We start from the raw sequence: 25,540 nt of genomic DNA, 5'->3' as shown, positions 1-25,540 counted from the left end.
GTAAAATATGAGTTGGGAAGCATAATTAATATTGTATCATCTGATCAGTCAAGCAGCCCTACAGAAGGGACTGAGTAATGACTTTTATCTCAGAGGGTCACTTAGTTTTGCATAATGTCAAATGACTACATTGAACTTGATACTGGGCAACGTAATGTGGGAAGAGAATGTGATAAATACAGAAATCTAGGGAATGTCAGTCCTGAAGTATGATCTAATTTATCATGTCTTTGAATGGGTACCTTTAATGATACTTCTTTTGAATTATCTTTAGTAGAGACATCATTTTTTGATGCACCTTTTCCTCCTTTGGCATAGCTTCAGTTCTTAAAGGAGAGTAACTGGACTGTGAGATGTTGCACATAATGGATTTAGATTAAGTTATTATGCAGAAGTTGAACTAAGTAGTTACAAAATTGGGTTGAATATCATCTCTTTGGGAGAGTGAGGGTTGAGCAATAAAGGCTTCTCCCACACTAACACACTTCCAGAATGTCTTTGGGTCTTCAAGAAGCATTGTATTTGAAGGACTGATCCTCAATGGGATTGTTTTATCATGGGGTGAACAGTGAATCAAAGGACTCTGTTAATACCAAGTTCAGTACAGTACATTTCAGTAAAGCTTTGGATACTGTCTCTCATGGGATCCTTCTGGATAAAATGTCCAGCACACAATTGGATAAACACATCATATAATGGGTGAGCAGCTGGTTCACAGGTCAGGCACAAAGGGTTACAGGGAATGGGCTGGCATCCAACTGGGGACCTGGCACTAGTGGGTTCTGCAGGGTTCTATCTTAGACTCTTCAACAACTTCAAAAACAGCTTAGACTCAGGACTGGAAGGGATAGTAAGCAAGTTTGCAGACAGTACAAAACTGGGAGGAGCTGTTGACTCACTTGAAGTCAGAGAGGCCCTGCAGAGAGATCTCGACAAACCAGAGGGCTGGGCAATCACCAACCATGTGTAGTTCAACAAGGGAAAGTGCCGGATTCTGCACCTGGAATGGGGAAACCCTGGATGTAGGGACAGACTGGGGAATGAGATGCTGGAAAGCAGTGGCACAGAGAGGAACCTGGGGCTCCTGGTTGATAGCAAGCTGAAGAGGAGTGAGGAGTGTCCTGGCAGCCAGGAGGGCCAAGCATGTCCTGGGAGCATCAGGCACAGCATTCCTGGCCAGACCAGGGTGGGGATTGTCCAACTCTGCTCTGGTGTATTGATGAAAACCTATGGTTTATGTTACCTAAGGGATGGTTTGTTAAGATTTGTATTGTACCAGAAAAAATGTTACGAGTCAGAATAAGCATAAGGCTTGTAATGTGTCATCTTCACTTATCTTGGACTTAGTTGCTGTGCTGATCCTGAGCAGAATAGCCTTGAAATAATGTCTTCATTTGGACTTTGCAAAAAAAGGGGCTGTGAAGTTTAAAAGTAACTCACCAGTGCCCTTCTGTGCTAAAGGCAGTACATATAATCTGAATCCTCCTCTCGTGAGGTTGATATCCCAGCATTACTATCCAAGGGAAGAATACCAAGGCTGTGCCAAATTGTTGTTCAATGCCAGGTTCCTTATAGTTTGCTTTTGAAGATTAAGATTAGCAATTTGGAGGTTGCAGTGGTTGTAATGCTACGTGTGAGCCTTCAGAAGCAAGTTAAAGTCTTGCTTGTTATACAGAAATATTAAAAACATGAAAAAGTTGTAGCGTAAGTGGTCCAGTTTAAAAACAGACAAGCAAAGACAAAAAAAAAAAAATTAATGCAAGGAGGAATTTCTCATTCTGTTGCATGTGAGACCTTATATGTGGTGGTGGGAGAAGAGAGAAGGTAAACCCAGGGATCACCAGTTGCCTCTGAAGCACTGAGAACTCTCCACTTTAATTACATTTCATGCTACATTTTGTCTGGAGGCTTTATACCCTGTGTGCTCAGATTTCACTGTATTAGAATATTGTTTTTGTGACATTGATCATCTTGGATCTGTGTGGATGCTGCTTTTTGTTTCAGCAGGAATAGTTTCAAAGATGTTGAAAAGTGATTAAAATGGGTACTTTTACAGTATGACCTGTGAAGACAAATGATGGCTACAGAAAGGGGCTTTCCTATGAAGGTGATAAGGATTTGTAAAGAATTCTGACTTCAGACTGTTAAATGTGCTAATTTGGAGTGTGCTCACTAGAGATTAATTGCACTAATTGTATGGATACACTGAGAGGCTCCAGTCTCTGTCCTCTTGACTGTCCTATTTTTTTCTCCCTTTGTTTCATGCTCCTTAGGCTGTACCATCACTCACCTCCTTAATGTCTTTCATCCATTCATGCCTTTTAGCATCTCCACCATAACCAGTCGGCTGTGTTTCCGTCTTCTCCTCTGCTATCCTTCTGTGATATATTTTCACCACACATAACTACTGCTGTTTTTCCACCCATGGTTAAATATAACAGGAAAAAATAATCCCAAGTAAACCCACAACTGCATGCTCTCAGCAATGAAAACAGTTCTGAGTTTAACAAAGCTATGCCTTTTTCATTTGCTCCAAATTTTAGGTACTGACCCAGGAACCATGGCCTTGTATACTTTAATTTAGTGCTTTGTTGCAGAAGGCTCTAAATAACTTTTCAAGAAAATACAGTATCTCATATTTCCATAACTACTGATATGGTGAATCTGTGGCACTGTATAACTTCTGACTCTTGGTCATGTGGGCCATAAGCTCTGAGAAATAGAAAGTAGCATATGCTAAAATCAAGTTGAAGTCAATTTGTTACAAACCACAGTATTTAGCTGAATGACAGTGAACTGTTGCACAGAGAGAACCAATTATGTAGTATTAGTCTTATTTATATTAGATTGTCTTATTGCAACTAACTATAGATAATAGAAAACTGTCTACCAAGTAAGTGATCTCCACAGAAAAGCGTGTCTAAATATTTCACTTTTATAGTTTGCTAGTCTCCTTCTTAGAGTTGTTTTCTCACATTATGAAAAAACAGTATTAGTAGAAAGCTTTTACTTTCTCATTAAATTATGGAATAGAGGCTTGCTTTTAAGCTGTAGTTAAAGCTAGTTGTTCCTGCATTCATGAAGGTGAGAGATGAAAACTTGATTTTGAAAAATTCCTTTAAAGCTCCCTGACTCCAAAAGAGTTACATTTCTTAGTGGAAGCAGCTTTTAAGATATTGTCAGGATATTTTAAAAGGTAGAGTCTTGTTTCTAAATGAAACTCTATATGCATCTGTATCTTGTAATGATTTTAAAAGCTAAGTTTGGATTAACTTGATGTAGTCATCAACATGCTTGATCTATAGTTACTTTTTGGGAAGATGTGTATTGTTTAGTATCTTCTTAAATTATTCTGAATTTTAATTTAAGTATTCATCCTGAAAATGTTCCATTTAATTCCTTTATTAGAATGTTAACCTGGTGATAAGAGGATAGTGAAACAGTCTTGTGTAACTTCAATTAACCAGCCTTGTACAATGAAGACCTTTAAATGATTCTCTGATTCTGAAAGATATATAACCTAAAAGTCACTTTGGAAAGATGCCTGAGAGAAACTTCAAATTTGAAAACTGATTGTCTCCCTCTATTCAGATCATCTGTTGTTACTCAGCCTACATGGATGTGTAAATGGTGGTTTAGTTACTGATTATCTGTTTCCCTACACACCTGTAAATCTAATTTAGGTGATGTTTTCTTTCCCCTTCAGGTATGTTGAGCATAGATCACTATGCTACAGGTTTGTTTTTCCATTCGGTAGAATCCATTTGTTTTACAATAGACAGACTTTGCAGCATTTATTGGCATAGATAAGGTGATTTAAATCAGGCAAACAGGGTCAGAGTTTCCAAGATTCACAGGCTTGTGCTTGTTTTGACTTCAGGGGGAGCTGACTAAATTCTTCTAAAATTATGGCCACAAGGCCCTAGCTACAAGTTATAGGTGCTTACTCTTGAAACACAATACAGGTATTTACTAATGCTGTATTTTTCATTTATGTGCAAGATTGTATTTGTAATTAAATGTGCTGAGTTAATTCAGGCAGAAGCATTATGCATATGGTGCTTGTTTTATTTCATTTCAAATGGATTTTTAATTGGAAGGATTTAAAAGAAGATGACTTGAGAGGTCTTTTCTATTCTTTCATACCAAGGTGATTGCCCTGGTGTCTAAATTTTAGTTGTATTGGTTGCAGTGGACAGAATTCAGTTTGATTTTCCTGAAATGCAGTAGAGCTTTAAAATTGCTTCTTTATTTTAAAATTATTCTTCCCATACTCTGCTTTTATTCTAACCATCTGGAAAAGGTTTAGAAGCACAAGTGGAAAATAAAAATTAGCAATTGAAGCTGGGAGGGTAAAACTGCAAGGATTATTTACCCTCATGCTTCGCTAAATAAACTGATTGGCATCTGGGATTAAATGAACTTCCTTCCACTCAGCAGCATTAGTGTGTTGTACCATTAGGTTCATGCTTTTGATTATATGTCTGAGACATCCACGGGGCTTTCTCTGGAAAAAGAAGGATGAGTTACTTGCATTGTTAATCACTTACAGCCTCCTAATCCGGATATTTAAACTTGGTTTATACAAACACAAAGAGGGGGGAGAAGGAGTGATGTCTCTACTCAAATGCAGTGAGTAAAGCTGGACCTCTGTGAGCCAGGTAGGACATCTGCTAGGGTTCAGTGAGCAGCCAGCTCTGAGTTAGCTGCTCACTCTAATAACAGCTAATTTCCTTTGTCCTCAGACCAAGTTTGTACATGCTTTTCCCCTGCCCTGTCGCTGCCTGGGGTAGCTGGTGGTGGAGCCTGCAGCCTGTCAAAATCTGCAAAAAGGAGACTCCACATCTTTCTGCATTTGCAGGAAAAATATGCAGGATGCAGGAAAAAGCTGTTCATCAAAGAGAAAAAAAAGGCTGGAAAAGCTTTCATCCACATTTTGGAAGAATACTTAAGGAACATCTGCTGCACACAGTGAATAAGCTTGTTTTCATTTTTAGGAAAGCAGAAATACTGCTGTTGGAAAAAACCCTCTACTAATAAAGGACTTACTACTGTCCCTGTCTTTTCATGAGATAATAAATCACACACCTGGGGCATGTTCAGGAGAGCAGGGCTGGCTCAGTGTGGGTTTCAGTGAGGACATGGTATAGTTTGTGGAGTTTTTGTTTGCTTGTGGTGCAAATAAAAGGGGATTTTTTTTTTGTTGTTGTAATTAGGCAAATACATAGCATCGTCTTCTGCCCTTTGTGATAAGCAGTGCTGTTCTGGCTTTTTGTAGTCATTTTCCCACTCACACATTTTGCATGAAGAGCCCTACAGTTTAAATCCCTGCGATGTCTGAGACTTGTGATTTCTCTTTCAGAGTTCAGATGGGTCCCTCTCTGAGGTTGTGCAGAAATGGAAGGAGTATCAGCTCCAGTGCCAGAAATACTTGTATGAGACACCCCCCATTGTGGCAGGTAAGCTAATTTGGTCAGGATAGAATGTATTAATTTTTAAAATGCATTATAACAGTAGCAAGGGACCGATTATGAACGTGAAAATACTTCTTTCTGGTTCATTGCTTCTTTATCCCATTTGCTCCTGCCTGCTCTCTGTGGGGCTCTTCCCTCTGCTGGGGGAAGCATTTTATGGAGCAATTTCATTGTAAAGATGTTTGTCCTTAGGTCCAGTGTTATGCGGTGGCAAGTGGTAGCTCTACCATATCAAACAGCCACTAATGTAATAGACCTGAAACTTCTTTATGTGTTAGGAAATCTGAGACCATGCTGTTCACATTGAACTAGGAGTTTGTGGGTTGTAAAGTTGGTATAAGCTATTCTGAGCCTTGTAAAATGCTGAAATGGCTTTGGAAAAAGCAGCAAGTGACTTAAGGAGAATGTAGCTTGTCTTAGTGTTTGAACTGCTGTAATATGCTGAGAGCATCTGTGATGTGCCAGCATCGTGGTGGTTAGAGGACAAGTGGTGACGTGTCAATAAATGCTCACAGTTGGACACCATGCAGCCTCTCCTCTGCCTCAGTGCTTTTGTGACACACTGAAGATGTGTCTGAATGTATGCCTGTGAGGAATTATTTCTAAACTGTTAATATTCCTTGTCTCAACTACATTATTATGTCCAAGTGAGAGCAGTAGCTGATGACAATGGCAGGGACACATTCATCTCCCTCTGCTGCATTATTCTGTTGAGCAGTTGAGTGCTGCCCTCTAAGAATGACAGTTTAATGAATCTGAAGTAGAAGTATTCTCATGTTGATTAAGCTGTAATGTAAAGTTATGGTTGTGTGTGGGTATTTCATTGGTGGACCTATATATTAGGGTAGACTTTCCAACTGCATGAATTTGAACCATTCTGAGGAATTATTATCTTTAGTGTTCCTAGCAAAAATGATTTTAAATTAAAACTGTGACAAGTAAGGCTGTGAAAAAAGATAGATAAATTAATGTTAATCCATTACTTCCTTGTCTGTTGAGTCAGTGTAAGATCCTAATCTTTTCCTTAGTTCCTCCCTGAAACAATGGTTTCCTGTGTGAAGGTAAACTCACTCTTCTGGATAAATAAATGTTGTGTAATTCCACATCAGAGCCTAAATGCACGTGTCTATATTTCCTGTTATATTCTGCTCTTCAGTCTTTTCCTTCTTGGTGTATTAGTACAAGGCAGTGGCATGACCCTCCCTCCTCTCTCTCTGCAGAGGGCAAGTTCTGCAACAGAACATTTGATGATTATGCCTGCTGGCCAGATGGACTGCCTGGCACCTACGTGAATGTCAGCTGCCCCTGGTATCTTCCCTGGGCTAATGCAGGTAAGAGCCTTTCTTTATAGGCACAGCTTTAAACCAATCCTGTTTTCCTTGCCCAGTCTTAGCAAGGACAAGATTGGCTTAAATGTCTGTGAGTGCAGTTAATTCTCTAACATAAAAGTAGGGACTGATATTAGTATACATTCTTGATCTCTGTTTAGCAGGAGAAGATGAAAATGAGAGAACAGACTTCTTAAAGGTTGTGTTTAGTTTGGATAGTTTTTAATCTCATCTGGTTTTGCTGCTTGGATAGTGGTGACTATTAGTAACTTAGCCTTGAGCAAGCATGCAGAGCTGCCTAACAATGATAATGGCTTAGTTGGGAAACTGAGATAAAAGTAACAAAGGTAACTGGTACATCATCCTGTAGAAAATAGAGATGGAAAAATGTAAAGTGAAAGTGTTTTGTGCTGCTTCCTGAGATAAACTTATTTCTCAGAACTCTTTGCAACCACTGAAAATGCCTTCATCTCACAGACTTCTTCTATGAAGGACTGAATGGCACCTTTGGATTTTACAGCCTTATGTACATGTACACTTGAAGGCAAGGTGTATTAGATCATTTAGTCTAGTGTTCTGTCTTTCAAACCAGTGACTTGTACAGCTTGTACTTTGTGAAGACCTTTCTATGCTTTGAAGTCTAAATGAAACAGTTTATTAGCTAGCTCCTGTGGTGTGGAGAATTGGTTTTGGCCTCTGTTAAAGGACAGAGGATATTAGTTAATGAGGATATATAGTTCTGATTGATGGATGCAAAGTGTATGGTGTAAGTATGGAGGACATGTTGTGTTGGTATGGAGGGATATCAGGAATGATGAAGAGAAGGGATGGGATAGTCAGAGATTACTTAAACATATTGTGTAATGTGGGACCTGGGCATAATACAAATATTATGAAATTATGAAATAAGGGCTGGAGATGATCTTGGGTCTGGCTGAGTTGGAGATGATTTTCTTCACCGTAGCCCTTGCTCAGCATCAAAGCACTCGCTTCAAGCCCTGCCCTAGGCCAGTGAGCCTGGGGTCTGCTTGAGGCTGGACCTCGCTGGGAGAGCTGATCTGATTAAAGGGATGTTCCTGTTCTGTGATGAAAGGGATGTTCCTGCTCTGTGGTGTGGTTGGCAGTAAAGCTCAGGGAAAGGGACAAGAAGAGGGAGAAGTGAGTAGAGGCATTCATGATGGTGTCTTCCCACATAATGGTTATCCATGCTGAGGCCCTGCTTTCCAAGAAGTGACTGAATGTCTGCCTGTGAATGGGACGCAATAAATAAATTACTTATTTTGATTTACTTGCATGTGCAGCTTTTGCTTTACTTATTAAACTGTCATTATCTTGAAGGGCTGGTGGTGTGTGTGTAAATCCCCACACTTAAATCAAAATGTCACCACAGCACTAACAAAGGTTAAAAATTTATGCATACAATGCTACTACACCCCCGGGCCCTTCACTCTTTACAACCCCAAAGGATTCCCTGTAGTTGTTCCCCTCTGTGGTAACATCCAGTCCCAGTTTTTCCCATTACTTCTCCTGGTTACTTATTTATCTTGACCAGCAAGATATTGCATCTTAGTTTTTCTCCCCCATCCTGAGGAGGGAAAGGAGCCAGGGTGTGTTTGGCTGCCCAGCAGTCAGTTTACCATGTCCACCAAGGAAGCCCAGGGGCTGTGAAGAAGTCTCTGTCCTGGTGCCTGCAGCATCTCCTCACCTCCATCTTCTCTGAGCTGAGTGCTCTGCACAGGGCTGTTTCTCACACTTTTTTTTTCCTCTCTCCTCACTGCCAGGCAGTGTTTGTTTTTTCTTGCATACAGTTGTTTCCCTGAGGTGCCATGGCCTAGTTGATAAGGTGGTGTTAGTTCATAGGTTGGACTCAGTGATCTCAAAGGTCTTCTCCAGCCTCGGCTGAGGGGCTCAGCTGTGCCCTTGCAGTGGATCTTTGGAACCAGTTGTGTCCAGCATGAGACAGCTTCAGCCTCTCCTTGCAGAGGCCACCCTTGGTTACATCTCCAGCCTTGCCTGCTTTCCTAAGTGACTTCAGAAGTTAGGATGCTGTTTTTTAATCCTCCTCAGGTTATTAAAGATGTTACGCTTTTGGAATAGATAAGCAAGATTTTTCAAGTGTATGAAATTGATATTTACCTCATCATTAACATAAAATTGCTGGATATGGCAAAATTTTTTCCAATAATGCTTTTTTGTCTGGATACTTAAAACTCTTTGCAGACTTTAACTTCTTTCCTCTAAACCTGTTTATTTTCAGTCTCTAACACCCTGGACTTTCAACTGCTCTTGAAACCACTGCTGGAAAAAGCCACGGTTTAATGCAATACTGCAGATTAATAAATTACTTGAATGTGCAATATCTTTCATACTTTTGGAAATAAGTTTTTTTTAAAATTAATTATCCTGAAAACAGTGTTTGTTTCAGTGAGAAGAGCAGCATTTTGTAAACTCCTTGCTTGGGAGAATTGCAAAACACTTCAGAAAATCATTAAACTCTTGGATTTGTTCTTTTGTTGAGCAAATTGTGCATATACCTCAACCTCTGTTTTATCAGCAAGGAATAAAAATGGAACAAGGAGGCCTTTCACTGTCCAATATAAAACAAGAAGTTTGTATCTCTGCCAGGTATGCAATTTAGGACCCTGAATTACTATCACCTGACAAGATTCCATGACATCTTGTGGAGTCATGTACAAAGTGAATGCTAATGAGCTGCTGTGATGAAGAGGTAATGTCTTAGAAATAGAAGAGCTAGAGCAATAGAAAATTGAACAACCTCTGATGTAGAGTGGTCACTAAAGGATGTTTATTACTTGTTCTTGCTTTGCCCCCTACTTGGAACTTGAAATAGGTTCTAGCAGTGCAGGACTTCCATCTCATCTGCTGAAAATGGAGAGGAGGAAAAGATGAGATGTTGTTTGGGGAGTACCTTCAAAACATGTTCAGGGAAGGTCATCAAGTATGAATGCTTCAGCCAAGCATACTCAAATATTTAAGACTGCTGCTCCCTTGATTAGGAGTCAGGTTTTCAAGTTTGTAGAAAGCTTGCTGGGGTATACCTCCAGAAATCCCCTGGGAACTGAATTGAGTCACTTGAAACCAAATGTTGCTTATCATGGGGTACTGAAATGGAGGAAGCATTGAGTCTGAGTCTCTTCATGAGTTAACCACTTCAGTATAAAAATTTAGAAGAACTGGAAGCAGGGAAAGATGGTCGAGGAAGCATACACTGGTCATTAAAGGATAGCATTGGGACAGCCATAGCCCACCCAGAATCTTGTCAAGTGAGATGAAGAGTAACAAATAGGGCTTCTAAACAGATATGAGAAAAAAATATGGATCCACTGCTGAGTGCAAGAGGAGAATTTTGGCAAAGGATGGGGAAATGACTGAAGTATTCACTGCCTTCTTCATGGCCTTTACTGGTAAAACTCACTTTCAGCAATCTGAGGCCACTGTGATCAGTGATAAAGTTGGAAGCAATGACTTACTCTAACTGGATGAGGATCAGAATATGGAACACTTTCCTGTGGTATACCTAAGTCCACAGCAGTTGGTAGGATGCACTGACGAGCGGTGAATGAGCTGATTAATACTGATGTGAGGTCACTTTTGGGTATCTTTGAAAGGTCTTGGCAATTGAGGGAGATTCCTGCAGTTGTCACCACTATCTTCAAGAAATGCAAGGGGGCAAATCTGGGGAATTACTGGTGGTTGGCCTTTTGTCAGTCCCAGGCAAGTAACGGAACACATAATCCTAGGAATGGTTTCCTAGCACTTTGAGGACAAGAAGGTGATTAGGAGTAGTCAACATGGTTTTATGAAGGTGAAATCATGCATGATGAACCTGATAAGAGGGCTAGCCTGGTGGCTAAGGGAAGAGCAATGGAGGTGTTTATCTTGACTTTAGTAAGACTTTTGTCGCAGGCTCCCATAACGTCCTCCTTGACAAACTGATGAAGTGTGAATTAGACAAAAGGCTGAAAAAATGGACTGACAGGAATCCTGTGAGTTTCTGCCCCTGAGGAGGAATAGTTGAGTGTATCAGTGCTGACTGCCTGGAAAGCAACTTTGCAGAAAAGGCCTTGGAGGTCCAGGTGGGCACCAAGGTCAACATGAGCAGCAGTGTGCCCTTGAGGCAAAGGGCACCAGTGGCTTCCTGGGTTGTATTAGGAAAGCATTAGTGGCAGTTCAAAAGGATGATCCTCTCCCTCTGCTCTGGAGGGTGACGCATCTGGAGTGCATTGCCCATTTCTGGGCTCCCCAGTGTGAGAGAGAGAGACATGGAATTACTTCAGCAGGTCCAGCAAATGACTGTGAAATTTATTGAGGAATGGGAGTGCCTCTCTTATGAAGTGAGACTGAGAAAGCTGGTGTTCTTCTGCCTGGAGAAGAGAAGCCTCAGGGAAAATCTTATCAATGTGTATGCTCACATACTGAAATACAGAAAATTTCCTTTAAATGTCATTATTTTATGGTGAGGTTTGTCAAATACCTAGGACAAGTGACCCAGAGAGGTTGCGGAGTCTCTGTCCTTGAAGAAGATGATCATACCCTGACCAGAAATGTGCTTGAGCAACTTGCTCTAGTTCCTCGCTGTATTAGGAAATATCCAGAGTCTCATTCCAGTGTTGACTGATTTGTGATTCTCTGCTTCTATTTCTGTTTGTTTGTTTGTTTTTTATAAGGTAAGTTTTGGTAACCAGTGATTGTCAGATGCTACAAATTTCTGTTGGTGTCAGCCAGAATACAAGAGAAGAATTTGCATGGTAAATGTTTGGAAAGCTGGAGCATTCCTTGGGGAATCTGGGTTTTGCAAACTATGCTTTAATAGCTTTTGCTGTTTGTGTACCACCCTTAGCCTAGTAGCTGTCAGTCTTGAGCCTGCCCTTCTGCAAATCTCAGCAGCAGATGTGGCCCAGCAGGTTGCCTAGCAGAGTGGCAAGCTGAAAATGGTATGAGGAACTTTTTGTGCTCAGCAGGTATGTGAGTAGTCCAACTGCACATGATGGCAGTTCTTGTCCCTACGTGATGCCACAGAGCTGCTCCCTAAGGTGTGACATCCTGCTTGTTGCTTTAATTTGGCAGCTTCTGAATCCTTGTCTGGTTCAGCAGAAGTGCTTTCTCCAGTTCTTTGGATTGAGCATTTATCTCAAGAGCAACTGCAGGGAGATGGGAATCTGTTCATTGAGAAACTTGAGTTAATCTGGTGTCCAGTGCTGTGTGCCTGTTCAGACTTGTGTGTACACAGAGACTTTTTCAGCCTTATGCCAGACAAATCCGTGCAGGATGGGATTACAGGTGTTTTCTGGTAAGGAATGTGTGCATTTGCAAGATTTTTCCTTACAAGATCACTTCCCTTGTGATTGCAATGTTTGTCTTCAACCCTTTCTGAAAATGCTGCTTGCAAAGGCAGACTATAAAGTACAGCAGAGACAATCAATACTGTCCCACTCGTGTCAGACCTCTTTGGAAATGCTGAGACTGAGACTTTTTTGTTGTGTTACCTAGCAGGTGTGTCAGCATCCCTGAAAAAGTTACTATTGGCATGCTGTCTGCAAGGATGGACTCTGAGGGCTGGGAATGTGTTCACGATAATTGAATAGAAGAAAAATCACAACATTAGACCAAGATTTTATGGTTGAAACCATGTATGCCTGTACTGCTACAGACTTTTTTTTTTTGTGACAGACAAGTAAATTAAACCTGAATTTTTGCAGGAAGTTTTCATATTATAGGTTGCACTGAAATAGTGGATATTCATTTGTGGGTGCACTTTTGAGATATGTTCTGAATGCTGGGTTATTTTCTCTTTCTTCAGTATCACTGCTGTCATTTTTTCATCTGTAGTTATGCAGCAAACTAGATTGGAAATTTCATTCAACTGAGATGTGGGGATTTCTTCTAATTCCTTTGAGTTTTGGTGTTGTTTTTATTTCTCTCATGTAGATCAGTTTCCTGATAAGTGTAATTGCAGCTATATTAGCATTCATCTACTTCAAGTATATTGGTCATTATATTTTTTTCTTACAATAAAATTGTGAAATAAGAATATTATGGTTATCTGGGTAATCAGTATTCCACTAAAGCCAAAGTAGCTGAGGTTTAGAGTAGCCTCTGCTGCTGAGGTTAAATCATTGTCACTGGAAAGAGAAATAGGTGGCTGATATGTCTCACAGCACAGGGCTTGGTTTCCTAGCAAGTGAGGAGCCCAGACACTGCTGGGCTGCAACTACATGGCAGGAGTTCATAAAATCCTCTGTGTCCCTTGAGAGCCATATAAAATAGCTTTGTGCATGTTATGAGGGAGCTCTTTCTTGCTTCTTGACAGCAAGAAGCAAGATCATTGAGGCAAAGGGAACATGGAAGGGAATCTAATTTTGGTCAAAGTATTCTGTTCAGGGCTCTGTAGGGAAATTCTTACATTTTGTCTTTGGGAACACTTCTTGGTGTTTAAGTGTTATTTTCAAATGCTTTCAAAATATGAAGAGAAATGTATAGACTATCAAAACAAGCACATGCTTAACTTTGGCATGACTTGCTTCCCTCTACCCCCAAAAAAACCCAAAGCAAAGCTTTGTTTTTGGTCTGCTTATACATCTTTGAAAGAGCAAACTACAGAAGTTTCTCAAATCTGTGAAAGCTATTTCACTCTAGCTCTGTTTGGCTTTTATTTGTTCTTATGCAACTCCCACTGAGGGCAGGTCTTTGTGGGGAGATGCTGAAGTAGCAGGAGGGAGGTTATTGTTAAATGAATTTGTTCTGCAAAGTTGCCAGTGCAGATGTTGGTCCACAGCCAGAGCTTGTTGAAGGCAAGTTTTCTATACTTGTGGCTGACAGAGTTGAAGCTTTTGCCTCCTGTATGTGAAGCTCACTCAGGGTATGATAACATTGAAGTTGCACCAGGTAAACTTTGCACACCTTGCCATCCACATTGCAGTTGGAGAGATTATGACAGGTTCTGGGGCTGTAGCTGTCTCAAAGCCAATCAGTGCAGAAGCTCTGAGGGGAGCAGTAGGGGCTCCTTTAAGGGACAATGGGCACCTTGCCTCACTGTCACTGGCTCTGTGCTTTTTCTTGTTACCTTCTCATTATTGAAGGCCAGCTGCCAGTAATACCATGTGGATTTGGAAACTGTCGAGCTGCACAATTCATCTTGCAATTATGCCTCCTCTGGGGTTCTGATATTTTATTGTTTAATAGCACTAAATCCTTTTTAATTAAAAAACCTTCCAGAGGTACTAGTTTCAGGCAAGAATTATGTGAACAGTAGCCACAAAAGTTGCTCCTATATGCACTGGACTGCACCAAGGCTGGCTGCAGACTTGCATCAACACAGATGTGGCTGTTGCTCAGATCTCCATGCAAAATATGTTATATTTGAATGCTTTTGTTCCAGCTTAGAACCTGTCTCTATTCTTGAGGGGTCTGATACTTGAATTAGATTAATGCCAGTCTGTGTCTGTGTTGCTATCTTGCGATGGCACAGTAGTGAATTTTGAAGCAGCCCCTGATTGTGCTGCTTGCTGAGACTGATTTAGTTTGAGCAGCTTTGGTGTCTGTTTCTTTGGAGGAAACTAAGCCAGAAGCTGTGCCCCAGGAGTGTACTGGATTCTTTTCAGTCTGGAGGGAGGCATAAGACCTAACAAATTGGCTGTACTACTATGTAGTCCTCCATTACAGCCATACACGGGCCTTTGGAGGACTTCTGCACTACCAAGATCTCATTAAATTGTAATGTTTCTTGTGCCAGGTAAAGGGCCAGGTGGCTTGTATGCCTTAATTGATGTTGTCCGTGAGGCCTCAGTGCTTTGTAGTTCCCTATGCTGTCTAAATCTACCTTTCTCCTAGTTTGAAATGCTTTTCTTTGTTTATCTAACAACTTCCATTGTCATTCACCTTTGCTTGAATCACTTGTCTCCTATAATTCACTTTATTTTCTGTACTATCCTCTCTTTACTACATTATGTGTTGCAGTGGTGACACCTGCTCCTTTGTTCTCCCAGATCATCAGGTAAAGTACAGCCTGGGGACCCTTGGAAACAACATTGGTTTCCAGCCTGTGACGTGAGAGACCTGAAGGTCTCTCTGGTGGCAGACTAACCCAGCAGTAATACCAGATGACCTCTGATGGTAACCTTGTGGCTGCCTCTGGCTGCTGGAGATGGAGTCAGTCTGATTAAATCGTGGAGATAACTGGCACCACAGCTGTACTTCGCACAGTAATTTTGCCCAGTCACAGAGATTGTATGAGCTGAGCTTCACGTGGGGGTGTGGAAATGCAGAGATCGGGGTTGCTGCTCCAGAGTACCATCAGTTACAAGAACACATCGAGGTCAGATCTTTCTCATTTTCCCCTCTGTAACCTGCGTTTGAGACCCTCTTCCAGCACTCCCCATTTTCTCTCTGGTGGCAGAACTTCTTTTCCTGATGTGTCTTTTGGCAGGGGCTCTGCATGAGGCTTTGGGTAGAAGTGGGGTGTTACCTTGGAACTCTGAGGTACCAGAGGTTAGCAGTTTAACCATGAGGATTTTATGATTGTTTAAAGAAATTTCCCTAGGGTTATGAGATGTAGACTAACCTTATTCTGGTGCAGCAGAGATCATGGAAATTGTCTGCACAGTCTCCACCCAGCATTAGTGTCTAAGTTAGTCCTGGCTGTTGCTTAAATCATGAATTACTACCTTCCTTCTTGTGTGGTGCCTTTCTTTTCCCAAGAGTGTAATTGAACTTCCACGATTACACAATTGTAATGATATCACATACAGCAATATTGAAGATTCCATTCCCTGCTACACAAGCAGGAAAACCAAAAGTGGTGAAAGGAATTCATCTGATCCCAAACTAAATCTATCTGTGATTGGGAGAAGAGGGGCTGAGAAAGGGAACAGAGCCTTGTTATGTTTGTCAAGGTGTTGCCACAAGTGTTTTGTGTCTGTGGCATGCTGTACCGTGACACAGGTGAGAATCACACGTAGACTTCTGCCTCAGCAGGATTTTGTGTCATTGCTCCTGGGGTGCCTGGACCATTGGAGAAGCTTCTGCAGCCAATCTTTTCTTAAATGTGATTTAGTACCCTTCTCAGCCCCTTGCTATCAAACGTGGTCATTCAGGGCTGGTGTTCAAGCATCTGCACTCCTGAGACATCTGCTGTGCTGCAGGATTAAATCCAATGTCCTGGTCCTCTTCCCTTTCCCTGAGTTCCATTTGCACACTTTTCTAACTCAGAGGGGGAGGGAGTTTGGGGACAGAGTGCCATAGTGCCAGAAAGTAGCAAAAACATAAAAGAAATATGTTTGATTTTGTTTGTGAAACCTCCTATGGATAGCAGAGCTGTGGCGGTGAAGCTCTGGTGTTGCCTGTGCAAAGCAAACCAAAGAAATTCTGCTGTTTTCTAGAGGGCTCTGTGGAAAACCCTACAGCTGAGGAAGCAGGCATTTATGGGAGAGTTTTCCTTCAGACAATTTTTGAAGTTACGTGCATGGCAGGAACGTTTGGTTCAAGGGACCAAGTTAAGCCTTGTCTGGTTTCATCTCTCTCACTTTTTGTTTAATCACCCAGCTTCGCAGTTTGAGATGGTCTTTTAAATCCGAGACAGCAGATGTCTTTGTGGGTGTATGGTTTAAGTACCTGCTTGTCTTTTTGCATGCAAGAAAATAAATTTCACTTCAAATATTGGATACTCTGAAGATGATTAGACATTTATTAAATTTCTTCCTTTCCTTGCTTTAATAAAACCAAGCTTCCAGAAAGTTCCCATAATGCTGAAAAAGGTGTGACCTTTTTTCAGTGAAAAATGTTTCTTTGCATTTGCTAACCCGTAAGCACTTCAAAATTTATATTTCCTTGCACCAGAAGCTGTCTCAAGCTAATTGGCAATTTCAGTTTGCTTAAAGTAATGATAAAAAAACCCCTTAGTCTTCCAAGTTCACCTCTGCCTCTGTTTGTCAGTCTCCATCTGGTAGTATACCAGAGAACTCTCAAACATATGTTGCTCATCTCAAGGGTAGATATAGGGGCTGTTTGCAGAAATAATTTTTGAAATCATTAACAGATAAATGGTATTAACATGCATTTAATTTGGGCCACGTGGCAATGTCATTCTCTGTTTTATCAATTTTGCTTAAGTAAAAGAAACAGCTTTTTAAAGAAACTGCTGCTTAACTTCAGATTGAGGTACATATAATAGAGCAGTGACCTATGACCTTCCAGCTGGGCTGAGATGTGACTTTTGGTAGGGACAGAAAGTCACATCTTTCTATAGATGTAGATTCGCCTCCTGCTGCAACCAAAGTACATCAAATGTGTTATAGAACAGGAAACTTTGCACATAGCCACACATTGAAATGCACGTATGTGTGATGGAAAGATGATGTTTGTATGTCAGGTATAGGTCTGGTCACCTGAGACCTTCTAGGAAGAATTATGGTTTTTTGCACTGCTGGAGGAGCCTGCTGTAGGATATCAGCTTGCTGTGTCTCTGGGAGTTGGAGCAGTTGGCAGGACTGTATGTTTTCCAGAAATTTTTTAGTTATAACTGTATCACGTTTTTCCTTGAAATGCACTGTCAAGGATGTCAAGGCACACCTCAGAAAACACATAGCTGAGCTTAATTTTGTGAGTGCTTGAGACATTGCCTAGAGCTGATCCAGCCATGAATAGTGCCTTTCAGTGAGAAGTGAACATCATTAGACCCAGCTGCAAGGAAGAGCTGGACTGCCTCTGTGCCTTGCCCATGCTAGTCTAACAGGCAGCTGAATATGTTTGATTTGTTTGATATCTTAGACTTCATCTGTGCTCTCATTACGTACTTGCATAACTGAAGTTTTTATCTACTTGCTTTTATTTGTTTTCTGTGCGCTCTTAAACAGAGGGACCTCAAACCTTTCTTCAGGTTACTTATGCCTAAGAACTTGCAGTTTTTAATTGCTGTGGACGAGTAAAATGAACTAATTAAGGGTCTGAATAAGCAATAGTGTTTGTGTGTGCTACATAATTGAATGCCTTGCTGAAAACAGATTGTTGACTTTCAGCTTACTTAAATGTTGCTAATTAGTAAAATACTGATTGGTTTGAGTTGTTTTTTCTCCCCAAGTCCCAGAAGATGTGCCAAGATATGAATACTTGATTTTAAAACTGCATAGGTGGAGAGGAACTTGCCCATATGACTCACTTCTTCCTCCCCTTTTCAGGAATTCCTGACACTTCACCTTGGGTGGTGGGAAAGACTCCTCTCACATCCAGCCTGTGTGTATCCTCTCACAGAACAGATGTGCTTCTGATGTGGTAGTGGTCTTAAAGGTTATTTCTTTTCCCAATATCCTTGGTTAAATTTTGGTGAAGATACAGCTCAATCCACGTATATGCAATGTGTGTGTGTATATATATATATCAGTACATGCTTTATGTAAAGGCAGCTGAGTCTTTGCCCCTTTAAGTTAGTAGCTCGGTGATTTAAATTTTTATAATATTTTCATTTGACACGGTAGTGTTGCAAAAAATGTGGACTGACTTAAGAGGTGTCTGAATGCAAGTCTAGTTATAGAACATCCTCCCCTTTCATGCCATTTTGCATATGCAGCTTTAACTTGAGAATACACTAATCTTTACAAGGATTGCACTTCTTAATCATGCACACAGTTTTATTTGTTTAGCAGTATTATTCTTTTCTACTTGCATGTTTTATTGGTGACTTTCCCCTTGAGAGTTTTCTGTCATAGACTAGATTTTTCCTGAGACCCAGGTTCCTGCTATGAATTTTTAAAGTCTAATCCTCCTCAAACATGCTCCAAATGTTAACTGTTAGGATTCCCATACATCACTTTAATTTTTCTTTGTATAAGAATAAAGCTTTTCTGGGCAATGTTTATGAGAGAACTTGGGTACATGACTTGTTTGATGAGAAAAATAATGCTGGTTGATGCCTGGTCAGACTCATATGATTTTCTGGTTCTAATTTACTTTTTGACAATTGGAATGAGCAGAAATGAATTAGGTAAGAAAAGGATCAAGTGCTTAATGGCATATTTCCTCTGAAGGCAAAAAACTGACTTACACATGCAAAAACTGCCTGGTAATGGTGCTGGGACTTAATGAAGCAGGGCACCAACAATTCCTTTAAACAGAATGAAAGCAGGGGTAAAATGTGGAAAACATTGTGTTGGTGTGACTGATGAATGACAGTGGGCCTAACTTTTTATAAATGTCAGGTATCATTGGCAGTGAATATTCAAAGGAAGGGATTACTCCTTGGCATTAAAAGAAAAGTTTAAGTCAAAGAGATTTTATGTCCATCCAAATACCTCTCAAGCTATGAAAATTGAACGGAAATTAAATTGGAATTGAGAACTTGGGGAAAATTGCCCATGTAAGAGTGTAAGAGATCCTGATTCTTAGATCAGGGATAGGTTCCAGCTTTGGGTTGAAGGGTAAGAATCATTGAGATTGGTGTAAAGATTGACTTTGTGAAGGAAAGGTAAATCCAGATATACCTGCAACTTTGGTGGCCTCCAGACACTATTGACAGAAAATATGGTGGTTTCCATAATAAAATTGCTTGGTCCTTTCTTTTTCTTTTTCCATTATTTGTAAGAGCTTGTATTTAGTATCTTACAGATTTGTAGCACTTGGCATGATGAGATTCAACAAATCAGAACTCTGTTTTAAGGCAGATGTTTTCCAAGAGCATTTTGTCAAAATCTTACTCTGTATTTCAGCATGTGGATGAGAAAGAGGAGTGTGGCTCCTGTGATACTGGTGATATGTCTCTTGCTGCTCGTGGGGGTGAATTCCTTATGTGTGATTGTTTGCAACTACAGTCTCCAGAGGCAATATCCGTGTGGAGTAGTGTTCCTTTCTCTTGAAATGTGTGACTGTTGAGGTCAGATGTGCTTTTGGTGCATAGGCTTCTTGTGGCCTTGTTGGCTGCAGTAGGTCCAGATCTGAGAGCAGATGTTGCTTGTTGATTTTGCCCCTGTTCAGTGCTTGGCTGGAGCAGGAGGAGCTTCGAGTATGAGGAATAGACTGGTGAGAAAGGAGATGTGAGAGGCTGGAGTTAGGTTGCAGTTTTAATTATGGTGGCTTTGGAAAATGACAGTGAAGGAGCACAGTAGGAGATGGTGGCTTTGGAAAATGGCAAATGATAGGAGCTGAGAGAGAAGTAGAATAGTGTGGGAGGAAAGGGAAAGGGGACAGGAGGGCAAAGGTAGAGCAGCAGCATAGGACTAGATATTGCAGCTGCATGAAGGGTTGAAGGAATTAACCTGAAGAGGAGAACCAAGGTGAGGAATGCAGTTAGGGGAGAGAGGAATGGTGTGTCTTCAGTCTTTAAAATGGATGAGATACTTCATTTTATTTGTTCTGCTTTGGAGTGTCCACATTCTTTGTATTGTGTAGATTGTGGCTAATTCTTGTGGAATTATAGTTAACCCTAAATGAAGTTTGATAGTTTGAGATAAATTTTATTATCTATTTTCTGAAAGCTTCCTATTGTTTAGGATTTCTTTGGATGATCTTTTTACCTGTCTTGCAAGAGATGATAAATTTAGGATTATTTAATCAGTGGTTCTTTATACCATTGTTTTTGTGGATAACCAAATATCACTAATTTCCATATTGCCAAGGACTGCCCGTTTGCTTGCAGCATTTGGCATTTGTTTTAGCCTCCATGTTCTGGAGCTTTTTGTTTTGTGCTGAAGCTGCATCAACCAACCAGCGTTTATTTGCATGTGTGCATCCCTCTCCCTCCTGGCTGTGCATATTTAATGTACTAGTTACCTGTTGTATTTTCTCAAAGTTGTTTTTAGCTCAGCAAGTATTGTGCTAATGATTTGTCTAGTTTTTTCCTTTCTTTTTAGCTTGGGGGTTATTTTGCCTGTTTTTATAAGGCCTTGGAATATGGGTGTAGTAAAATAGATGCCTTTCTCTGCCCTGGAAACAACTTTAGTTGTGTGATTTGCAGCCTTTTAAGAGGACTTTTCACTGCAGAATTATTTTTTTTTTGCATCATTTTAATATGCTCTAATAGGATGGCTTCTATTAATTACATTAACTGATCCAATAACTTAAAAACACAAAACCTCTTAACAGCATTTTTACAAGTTTGTTTTGCATTAAACTTCCAATCACATTTGTTGTTGCAATGCACTTTTATTTATTCTGAAGAAAACTTCTAATGGTATTTTTTGGTATCTTACCAAATGTTGACAAAGCTGTTCCATTATCATAAATACTTGTTTTTCATAAGCTGCCTTCTTTTATTGTATTAATTCACATATCTTTTATAGTTCATAAACATTCTTTATTAAACCTGATGCCCACATGCATGCGTGCACTTTTATGATTTTATTTAAAGTTTATTTCAAAAAGTTATGTTAGGTGTCAGTGTTGTCTAGCATAGTTAATGGCAGCCTTTTCTTGATACAAGTTCCTCAAATTAAATGCTTGGAGGGTACAGAACCTTTTAGGGTAATGCTCTGTTAAAAACAATATTCTTTTCCAGAAAGCTAGTTTAATTTTTGATCTGCTCACTCGTATCCAGTGATGTATACGTTTGTGACTTAAGGAATATTTTGTGATTTGGTATGGTCTTCTTTGCTTCCATAACCTTTATTGGCCACCATTATGCAAGTAGTTTTTAATTATGAAACTATGTTCTGTGATTGTTTTCTTTTTCACAGATCTTATGCCTTCAGTATGAAGAATGGATTTGCATGTGAGATGCAGTAAAGGGGGCTCTTATCTGCAGGATCACTGCCTCATTAACTGAGAAAGTTGTGTTGAGTGAGGCAAGATGTTGCAGATCTGGCAAGGATGATCTCTGCACTAAGTACAGAATATGCCCATGCAGAACAAATTTTGTGGCCGCATAATTTTCTTTTTTTATAAATGTGACTTTATTATGTTACCAAAATATTTTTTATCATTTCTTTATGCCTATGAGCTAATAGCCTTTAGTGTTCATTGGGGAGCTGAATTGTTGGTGGTCTTTGAATGGACCACACAAATAAGAAAATGCAGTATTTGGTATAGACTTGATTCAGTCTGCTTAAATATGGCTTGCATCTCACAGCAGTAAGAATGAGTAATTTCACCTTAAATTGTCTCCCTCTGTTCTTTGTCCTGAATAAAACCATGGATTCTGTTGGGAAAAAAAATGTATGACTGTGTATGTAGAAACAATGTTATTGAGTGGCACTAGAACTCATCTAAGTAGCTTTAGCTTAACACTTCCTAATTCTTGAATCTTTAGTGCTGTTGTGTTAATGTAATTTCAAAAGGAATGTTTTTAAATAAGAATTTATATGCAGGCAATATTCCTTGTGTGATGCCAAACATCATGTCCATCTACAGTTCTGTGACTTTGTGCTTTTGCTAGCACAGCAGAGTGTTCTGGCACTGAGAATTTCCAGGACATGCAGGGGTGTCTGTGCAGCCTGCAGTGTGGCCTATACTAGGTTGGCTCTTCCATGTAAAGGTTCTGTTGGTCTGCAAGAGGTCATGTCAGGTGGTCACTTCATGTTCTTGCTGCAGGAAGAGAATAATTTTCAGATGGCTTGGGTGAGAGGTGGCAAAACAGACTCAAAAATCCCTATTGTGAATGTTCCTAGCTTGAAAGATTCAATAATTCCTCCAGCCTTTTCCAATTAAAAAAAAAAAAAAAGCGCCAAAACGCTGCAAGGAAGAAGAGTAACAAGAGGAAAAAGAGAAGTAAATGCATTCACACTCCTACCAAGAGACGGACACGAGGTTGCACCCACCTAACAGCCACCCCATGGTGCAAGGGAACATGCAAGTAAGCAAGCACGGGCTTGGTTTTTTTTCTTTTTGCTGTTACAAAAGCAAAGGAGTTAAGATGACTAATCCATTATAAGGGAGGAGAAATTGTGAGAAAGAATACTAAATAAAGTACCTGTAGTTAAACTGCCTGTTGAGGTAATATAATTTCAGATGATGTGGTGGTAAGCTCAGCACAAAGGAGCGCTTTGATAAATGTGATTCTTGGACAGTGGTGCAGGCTGGGGCTCTTCAACCTCCCGGAGGCTTCAGGATCAAGCTATTCCCTTATGTCATGTTTTTAGCTGCATGCTCCTAGGCATGAGTCCTGGGATTAGGATGTCTTTGCAGAAAGCAGCACGGGGGCTGGGGCTGAGTGACATTTAGCAGCAACTTTTACAGCCAAGAGTGATTCCTTTCAGGAGAGCATTGCCCAAGTCACAGCAAGTGATAGCTGAACAGAGCTGCTGATGGGGGCAGAGCCTCCTAAATTCTGGGAAGTTGTTGTCCCCATCAAAGGGAAGTTTGCTCAATTCAGAAACAAGGAGTCTGTATTGAAGGCTGTAGTGATTCTCTCATACTGCAAAGTCCCTGCTTTATGGAGAAAATTGTTACCTTTTCCAAAACAATTTCCCTGCTGGAAGCAGAGAATGGATGTTAGCAGAGGACAAGTCTATAATACTTGACACAGAGCAGACAGACAAAACTGCAGTCTCTTGTTCTTCTCGTTCTCTCATCTCTCTGCCTGAATAGAATTGATTGGCTAGGACATGCTGTAATTTATTTTTACAGTGAATAATGTTCCAGTTTATCCTGAGGGACAGTTGGGTGAGTAATGTCACACTGACCTTGACACCCTGATGTTGTAAAATGCAGATGAGGTTGGCTGTTTCAAATAGAGAAGATACTCAATTTGGTTTTATTTCTAGTAAAAGTGGGGCTAATAAGGAAAAGTTGGTGAGCCTTTTGTGCCATGCTCTCCATATGTAAAAGTATCCAGCTACTTCTGGGATTTGATTTGATTAACAGGTTCAGTAGGTAGATATTGTTAGCTTCGATGCTAGCTCTCTACCTTTTATCAGCTTACAGAGACTGAGTTTTGGGCATCAGTCCATTGTTTTCACATGTAATTCTAATGAGGTGTGATTGACACTGTTCAAATAAACTAGTGCCATTAGGCTGCTGTTCCAAAGGTTTTGCAGTTTTTTGCACTTAACTTAAAAAGTAAATAAAATCAGATTCCCTATGCATTGGGTGTGGATTTGTTTGTTTGCAGAGGATGATAAGCCAATTCTAGAATATAGTGGAATAATTTGCAACATTGACTGTATGGTAAGAGAAAACATAACAGGACAGGAAAAAGCTATTGCAGGATAGCAAGGAGGTAAGAACCACCTTGAACCTTTAAAAAAAAAAATTGTTTGTCATTCTGGTCTGTTAGAACTGCTGCTGGTCTTTGTGTACTTGGTGTTTTGACTGCATTAAAGGTAAGAGAGCCTGAGTCACTGCAGAATTCAGGTATGGACAAATGTGAATTGCCTCTGAGTAAGCCACCTGTGAGCAAGAAGCTGGAATTGCTCAGCAGCTGTGGGGGAAGCTGTGTGGGTGCCTTCTTTCTGTCATGGCATACAGGCCACCTCCCAGCATGTCACTGTTAGTTTGTCTCAGTGTCTATTAATAACTGATTTTCTTTTCAGCAAGGGCATCACATGAAATTTGCAGGAAATGAGGTTCCTAGTAAGCTTTGGAGCAGGCCCTCAGCAAGGACAGAATGTGTACATATACTGTCCCTGTATCTGTTTTAGAAGGTTGAAGATCTCTGCCATCTTAAGCCATGACCACTTGGGCAGAGAGAGTAATAAAAAGTACATGTGAAAAAATTGTTTTAAAACATTTTTAGGTAGTTTTATTGCAAGCCACATGCTTTCCTCTGAGCAGAAAGAATGGTAAGACACTTGCAATTCTCGAGTCAAAACATTCCTGATTAAAAGCTTGTGAATTCCTTGAATTTTGTTGGACCTGCAACAAAGATGGGAATTTTCTATATGAGAAGATTTAAAGTCTCCAGAGTTTTATTGGTTATTTTGGAGAAACACAGAGCAAAGTTGCTGGTGTTTTACTCTGTCCCTCGTGTCACTGAGACAAGATTGGGGAAGAGCATTCAGCTCAGGTGAATCTCTTCTGAGCTGTTGGTCATTAACAAACAGCCTTTTTTGTGTTTGGGCAGTAGCAGGTGGCTGCCTGTGAGCCTGTTCCCCACAGAAGGAGTGGATGGAGGCTGTTTGCCTTCTGCTTCTGGGAGATGGAGGAAGTGGGAATGACTGTGGGCTGATGCAATTTGGGAGGGTTCTGTTTCAGAGGCACACCTTTATGTGGGCATGCTGAGTGAAGTCTGGCTCTGGGCAGCTTCTCTGACCCATCACAGGTGCTCGAAGGTGGCTGCACCCTGGGCTGGGTTTGCCTGGAGACCCTCCGTGGTGCTGGTGCTGGATGGGCCAAGCTGCAAGGCATGCAGGGCCTCGTGTGTGGTGTTAATTTCTGAGCCCTTCTCAGCTCCACGGAGGGGTGCTGTGTGGGTAATGGGGAGTCTGACACATTACCGCGAGCATTCCATTTCCACAACAGTGAGACTTGTTTGCACATTTCTGAGAGTCACTGGCTGCCTGCAGTGCATCAGCCCCGTGTTATTCTCACGTCCTGCATTCTGCACTCCCCCAGCTCTTTGTGAGCATTGTCCCGTCTATCAAGTAGCATCTCAATGCTGCCTCAAAGTGGAAATTTTTATAACATTAGAAATGCTCTTTAAAACATTAAAGCAAACATTAAAGCATTCTTTTTTGTAACATTTTGCTATCTCCTAAGCATTTTGGTTAATAAATTATTCTGTAGACCAGGTGTTTAGACTCTCACTTTGTGATGTGCAGTCTCATCTATTTGGGATTTGTTTGATTTATTCTTTTACAT

General features: G+C 40.6%; 1 protein-coding gene across 1 annotated transcript in view; it reads left to right on the top strand.

Annotated features, from left to right (window-relative positions):
* GLP1R (glucagon like peptide 1 receptor) overlaps positions 1–25,540 on the top strand; it is an 84,306-nt gene that overhangs the window by 21,951 nt on the left and 36,815 nt on the right. Inside the window, exons 2-3 of the mRNA XM_005483113.4 lie at positions 5,363–5,459; positions 6,695–6,805. Coding sequence (XP_005483170.2) covers positions 5,363–5,459; positions 6,695–6,805 — 208 coding nt within the window. The remainder of the gene's footprint in view (positions 1–5,362; positions 5,460–6,694; positions 6,806–25,540) is intronic.

The sequence above is a fragment of the Zonotrichia albicollis genome, chromosome 3 (assembly GCF_047830755.1).
Source record: "Zonotrichia albicollis isolate bZonAlb1 chromosome 3, bZonAlb1.hap1, whole genome shotgun sequence".
NCBI classification, from domain to species: Eukaryota; Metazoa; Chordata; class Aves; order Passeriformes; family Passerellidae; genus Zonotrichia; species Zonotrichia albicollis.
Note: the sequence above shows the minus strand (reverse complement) of the source record. Positions and strands in the feature narration are given on the sequence as shown.